At 35.5% G+C, this 6,805-nt stretch overlaps 1 protein-coding gene across 3 annotated transcripts in view; it reads right to left on the bottom strand.

The window, feature by feature from the left end:
- Positions 1–383: 383 nt before the first annotated feature.
- GLRA3 (glycine receptor alpha 3) overlaps positions 384–6,805 on the bottom strand; it is an 81,202-nt gene continuing 74,780 nt past the window's right edge. For all 3 annotated transcript variants that reach the window (XM_087724570.1, XM_087724569.1, XM_087724571.1), the window contains one exon: positions 384–1,105. In XM_087724570.1, the coding sequence (XP_087580696.1) occupies positions 824–1,105 (282 nt within the window). In that variant the 3' untranslated portion in view covers positions 384–823. The remainder of the gene's footprint in view (positions 1,106–6,805) is intronic.

Below are 6,805 nucleotides of genomic sequence, written 5' to 3'. Positions count from 1 at the left end.
GCTACTGTCTTTTTCCCCACCCAGCTTTAATAGAAGATTAAAATTTCTAATATTGTGCTGAATAATATGAAATGACCTAGCCTGCCTTTTTCTATGTCAAAAATCTTGAATTTGAATTCAATTGTCAATCATATTTGTGACATGGCTGGCAATTACCAGTGTATCTTTTTTTCCAGAATAGAATTGACATGTTAAAGGAAACCTCAGTATAATTTCATAAAATAAGTGATTTGTGATTGCACATATTTGTATTTGCATGCAGCTTCTTTTTTTCAGTGTGTTATCTAAAATGCATTGTGTGTTTAATACAAAGGCCATTGGCAGTGTCCTTAAATCTAGAAAACAAGCTTCATTATTTAAAATAGTTAACATTTTTAGACTCAAGACTCAAAACAGTGTTCACTTATAAAATTTAAAGGAGGCTTGATTGTATGGCACTTATCTAAGGACTTTGTGGACTTCCTTTTCATAGATTAAAAATATATAGCTGAATTAAAAATTATAACAAGGACTTCAAAGAATACTATATTATTATGTAACAATAGGTAGAAAGATTGGCAGTAAATTTTTACCTAACAACATTGTCATTTACTTTGAAAAACTAAAGTTAATAACAAGTAGAAATACTGTGGTAGATTATGCTGCATCTTCACTGGATGTCTCTCCCCGCCCCCATCTGTCATTATGACTTTGCATAGCAAGTCACATAAATATTTTGTGTCTTGGGGTATTTTTTCCCATTGAGCTCCTGTTCATTAAAAAGTATTTCCATACTGATTTTTACCACTGTAATCAAAATGAGAACTGTTGAAAAGGGAAAACCTTAATTTTGTTTTTGGTGAATGTCCTCATGCCTAACAATTTTATAGATAACCCAGTAGAAAATGTTGAATATAAGAAAGGCTAAAGGAAAACAGGCTCTGGATAAGGTATCAATTTTCTTGGCCCGATCAATGAATACCTTCCTCATTTCTTCAGTAGTAAGGGATGCAGACTGAACTGGATTATTGGACCCTTTTGGAACCACTCCATCCTTTGCTTGTATACATGGTGGGCTCATTCCATAGCCTGTGAAATTGAACCGATTGTCCCTTATATCATCATCCTGTAAAAAGAAAGAAAGAAAGAAAGAAAGAAAGAAAGAAAGAAAGACGAGAAAAAGAAAGAATTAGAATTCTTGAACCTAAATATTTTTGTCAAATTTACATCTTCCTTTAAAACAAATTCTGTGTTTATTTAAAAAAATCTTTTTTTCTTTTTCTAAATAATATAAATGGGGAAAGATGGTATCCCTTGAAAAAATAAAGAAGCTACTAAAAAAAACATTGCTGCTGCAAAGTGTAGGAAATGTTTTTAAATATTAGCTTGAAGATTTGTTGCTGCTTGACTCTTTAATTTTGAAATAGGGTCCTTCTGTTTTTTTCCCCATTCCCCGTCCTGTTATCTCTTACTCTTACTCTTATCGTCTTGCTTTCATCATTTCCCCTATTTCTCTTTTGCTTCTTTTCATGTGCAGTTAACCCTTTTCCTTACTCTATCATCAACCTGCTTCTCAAAGAAGAAAAAGGTTCTTCTCATTTTTATTCTGTAAGAAAAACATACATCTGCCTGTGAACATATATGAGTGATTTTGCTTTTGAAAAAGAATGTTTACTATCAGCGGAAAGTTAATTTATGGAATGTAAAGTCATACTATACTGTATGTATAGTAAATTAGTATACAAGTTTGTCACATATAAAAATGGGTACTTATATGACAAAAGCTTCTCTTTTCAAGTTTGTTGATATGGTGTTGAAGAAGAGCCATACTGTTTAGAACAGGAGTGGCCAACCTGAACAACTTTATCACTTGTGGACATCAATTCCCAGAATTCATCAGCTGACTGGGGAATTCTGGAAATTGAAGTCTACAACTCTAAGAGTTGCCAGGATTGGACATCCTGGTTTAGAACATGACTATACTTTTGAAATTATGTGCCGCAATGTAAAATTTATAACTCTCTAAAGAAGTACAGGTTTACTCAGCATGGGGCATAGAAGAAAGGATGACAGCATCAGAAAATGGTGTGATATCTATGTGCAACCTTGGATCAAAAATAAATGTTTGCTTTCTGATTAAAAACTGGCCCTTTATTAATGACATGGAATGTGTGGTAAAAATTTTATGATGTATTTAAAATTACACTGAATTATTTTCTCCATTAGTAATATGCACAGTATATGTGGTGTCTTGCTCAGTAGTAGTTAGCACAGTATATGTGGTGTCTTGCTCAATAGTAGTTACTGTGAGAGGGATCTTGAAGTCCTAGTGGACAACCATTTAAATATGAGCCAGCAGTGTGCAGCAGCTGCCAAAAAGGCCAACACAGTTTTAGACTGCGTAAACAGAGGGATAGAATCAAGATCACATGAAGTGTTAATATCACTTTATAATGCCTTGGTAAGGCCACACCTGCAATACTGCATTCAGTTTTGGTCACCACGCTGTAAAAAAGATGTGCACTCTAGAAAGAGTGCAAAGAAGAGCAACAAAGATGATTAGGGGACTGGAGACTAAAACATATGAAGAATAGTTGCAGAAACTGGGTTATGTCTAGTTTAATGGAAAGAAGGACTAGGAGAGACATGATAACAGTAGTCCAATATCTCAGGGCAACGCCACAAAGAAGAGGGAGTCAAACTCTTCTCCAAAGCACCTGAGGGCAGGACAATAAGCAATGGGTGGAGAGAAGCAACCTAGAATTAAGGAGAAATTTCCTGACAGTTACAATAATTAATCAGTGGAACAACTTGCCTTCAGAAGTTGTGAATGTTCCAATACTGGAGGCTTTTAAGAAGATGTTGGATATAACCATTTGTCTGAAGTGGTGTAAGGTTTCCTGCCTAAGTAGGGGGTTGGACTCGAAGATCTCCAAGGCCCCGTCCAACTCTGTTAATCAGGGTGAATGCACTCAGGTTCCTTCCCTTAAATTCTGTGACCATAGAAGTATGAAGCGGTGTAGGGTTTCCTGCTTAGGCAGGGGGTAGGACTAGAAAACCTCCAAGGTCCTTTTCAACTCTATTCTAAATATATTTTAATACAAATTTTTCTCTTTTTGTTATATTCTTTTTCAGTTTCTTTTTGTGTATTAAAGCAATAAAAAATAAAATATGTGTGTCAAATGGACACATTTAAAAAAAAAAAGAATCTCAAAAGTTGGTGTCAGAGCCAATGAGATAACTATTGGACATTGCCCGAGACTTTCTATAATTTTATGCTATTTTTTAATGTCCACACTTACTTTTTTGAGATGGAATCATCTTAAATTAAGAGTTATTTTCCTTTCAAGAGATGGTATCTATTGTCACAATGAAATGGGTAGCAAACAAATTTAATAAATAAATACGGTATTTAAACAAAATTTATATTATCTACAGAATGTGGTAAAAGAGTGAAGATGTTGGCTGGGACAGTACATTGGTGCACTGTCTACTTTGGATGTGTATCTTCCATATATTACACATAAAAAACCATCAGAGCTTCATTTGCATAGCTGAGGCCAGGGTGTGAGACTTTTTACTATATTCTGTAGATATTTTACCATATTCTGTATATATATTTGACTACTTTCTTGCCTCAATTTCTGAAGCTTTTCCCCCAGCTGTATTTTGTTTCCACTTTGATCCAAGTTCTGTGATTCAAAAAAGTCTATTTTACATAATATTATGAGGAATTATTACTAACAGCAAGGTACCACTTCGGCGGGAAGATAACAGCATTCTGTGTGTTTTGCTATAGAGCCATGCTGGCCACATGACCACAAAAATTGTGTTCAGACAACACTAGCTCCCTTGGCCAAGAAACAAAGATGAGGATCATGCCCTAGAGTCGGACATGATTGACAGGGAAATCTTTCATTAATACTTTAGAAGGGTATCATGTATCCCCACCTAAACTTAGCTGTACTTGTAGTTAAAGGCCAAACTGTAGCATTTATGTGTTTCTTCATTGGAGAAGTATCAATCTAAATGCTGGATTTGGACTACTAGTCTAATTTTTATGTTATTAATTTGTATTCATTCATGAGATTTTTTTATTTCAGCAACTACAGAGATAACCTTAGAATAGTTAGCAAAATGTTAAATAAGGCTGAGAAAAGAAAACGTTATAGAAAACGTATAGAAAACGTTAGAAAGAAATTTGAAAATAACTCTAAACTGGCCTGCCTTGAAGGGCTGATATGTTATTTGAACATTAAATGTGGGGAAAGTATCTTGAAATATGAACGTGACCTCTCAGTGTTGCTATAAAGAAAAAGGTAAATACTATTGTACTGTAGGCCTGGAGAATGCAATAAGACTCTTTAAATTCTTGGGTAAATGATGGCATAGGAAAGATGCTCTCTTCTTTGTTCCAGAGTGCAAGATGCATGATAGTTTATATTTAAATAACAGGAAGCAGGTTCTATTGGCTATTAGAAAAAAAACATTAGTATAGTAAAAAGTATTTGTCAATGGAACTAATTAACCAGGGAGGTGGTAGGCTTCCTTTCACTGAATATGTTAAAAAAAGTTAAAATAACCATCTGTTGTAGACATTTTAATTTAGATTCCTGCACTGGACATGATCACCTAAATGCCCACTTCAAACTTTATGATTGTGATTCTAGTTAATGATGGGCCAATTTACATTTTAATTTGGCAAGTCATCACATCAGAGAATTTGTCATGCCATTTCTTTGTGACATATGTTATATTCTTAAAAACCCACTATTTTCAGAAGATTTTTGCATATACAGTATGTATGCCAATGAATTATCCACAAGTGAGCCTGATTAAAAATGTTTTACATCAAACAATCAAATGAATACAGCCATGTAGAAAATTGCCTTGAAAACCTGCAGATGGAGCCAAACCAATTCATAAAAATTACGTAAACTTAAAATAGCAATTCACATTTGTAGCTCATGGCAACAAGCAAACAAAATGTTTTTATGGATTTGCTGCAACTACTGAAATCCACAAAATCAAGAGAAGGAAATTTAAAGTGAGCATAACCCTAATAGTTAGAGTGCAGTACTGCAGGCTACTTCTACTGCCTGCCAGCTGCCTGCAATTTGGCAGTTCAAATTTCACCAAGCTCAAGGTTAACTCAGCCTTCCATCCTTCTGAGGAGGATAAAATGAGGACCCAGATTGTTGGTGGCAATATGCTGACTCTGTAAACTGCTTAGAGAGGGCTGTAAAAGCACAGTGAAGCAGTATATAAGTCTAAGTGCTATTGCTATCGCTAATAATTGTATGTGTCACTTTATTTTATATTTTTGTTTAGTATTTTTTATGCTATCCAGAGTTATGTTATTTGAGTTAGGTTGAAATATAAATCTTTTGAATGGATGGATCAATAGACAGATGGACAGACAAACCAACAGATAATTTTGTAGGGTTTACTAACAAATAAATATTAATCAGACATATAAAATGAGAAATGGAATGCTTATTATGCAACTGAAAGTTGTTTTTCTTTTAAAACATGGTGAAGGATTGCCTTTTATTGTACATCATAAGAATGTTAAAGGCAATAATTTAAAGTAATAGAATAGTTTTGGCTTAATGTGAACAATAAATGCTTAGTCTGAAAAGAATATTAATATTATCACCATCTGCAATTGGCTGCCCAAACAGGAATGGCACTCTTGGTATATAGCAGTGGTGGTTCCGGGCGATACGCCCCGGTATGGGCGTACCAGTGGCTGATGGTAGCAGCAAGCACCATACCGGAATGATGCTTTGGAGGGCCCACCTTCCCACCCGCATTCCTTACCTGTATTTGAGTCAACAAGGCCATTTGCGCACACGGGTGCAGTGTACAGCGCCTGAGCAACATTTTGCCAAGTAGCTGGAGCATTGCAGGGTGGTGGGTGCGCATGCTTGCATGTGGTGGACGCCCGGCCCTGTCACAGCGTACCAGTTGCGACAGGATCCGGAACCCAGCACTGGTATACAGTAACATAGTATACTGCTGTAAATAAGCACCATTCCCAAAGGACTTAGGGATTCTGTATCAAATTTGAAGTTGTTACTTAGCATTACCCTTTTTATTATTCATAATAGTCTGTTAAGTATAGTTATCACAACAATAATTCCATTGTCGTTTCTACCATTGGCAGTATATGGCTAGACTTATCTAGATGTAATTGCTAAGCATGTCAGGCTTGTGGAATGGAATGGAATGGAATGGAAAAGACCAATACATTCTGGAGACTGAAATACCTTTGCCAAAAAAAGATGATAGTAAAACACTTTTTTAAAAATTTGGGAGCATCCTGAAGAATCTGCTTGAGTAATATTTAAGGTAAGGGCATCAGGGATACGGAGGCAATGCAGTGGCAGTTAAAATGGTGGGCTTGTCGGCTGGAAAGTGGTACTTCAGATACAAGACCTGAATACCAAGAACATGGTCAGCTTCCATCCTCACCCCAGCTCCTGCCAACATAGCAGTTAGAAAGCAGGAAAATGAGTAGATAAACAGGTATCACTTTGGTGGGAAGGTAACAGCACTGTGGGACAGCATTTACTAGTTGAGTAAAATCCATAGGGACTCTTTTATCTTTTTTCTGGGATAGGATAGAATTGGTGAAAATATTAAATCACAACCACATTCACAATTAAGGGAGGTACATGTTGTAAAGATGAATAATAGTATAAATGAGTCAGGCCATATTAAATCGTTCTGATTTAAATGATTAAATGATTTAATATATATAATGTGTTGAGTACGTTTGTGCACTTTACATAGAAAAGGGTCTGGAGGAACTGGTTTAGTC

The sequence above is a fragment of the Thamnophis sirtalis genome, unplaced genomic scaffold, assembly GCF_051295495.1.
Source record: "Thamnophis sirtalis isolate CommonGarterSnake01/CBP01778 unplaced genomic scaffold, rThaSir2_p1.2 scaffold_10, whole genome shotgun sequence".
In the NCBI taxonomy this organism is placed as follows: Eukaryota; Metazoa; Chordata; class Lepidosauria; order Squamata; family Natricidae; genus Thamnophis; species Thamnophis sirtalis.
The sequence above is the reverse complement of the archived record's forward strand: the minus strand, read 5'-3'. Positions and strand labels throughout refer to the sequence as shown.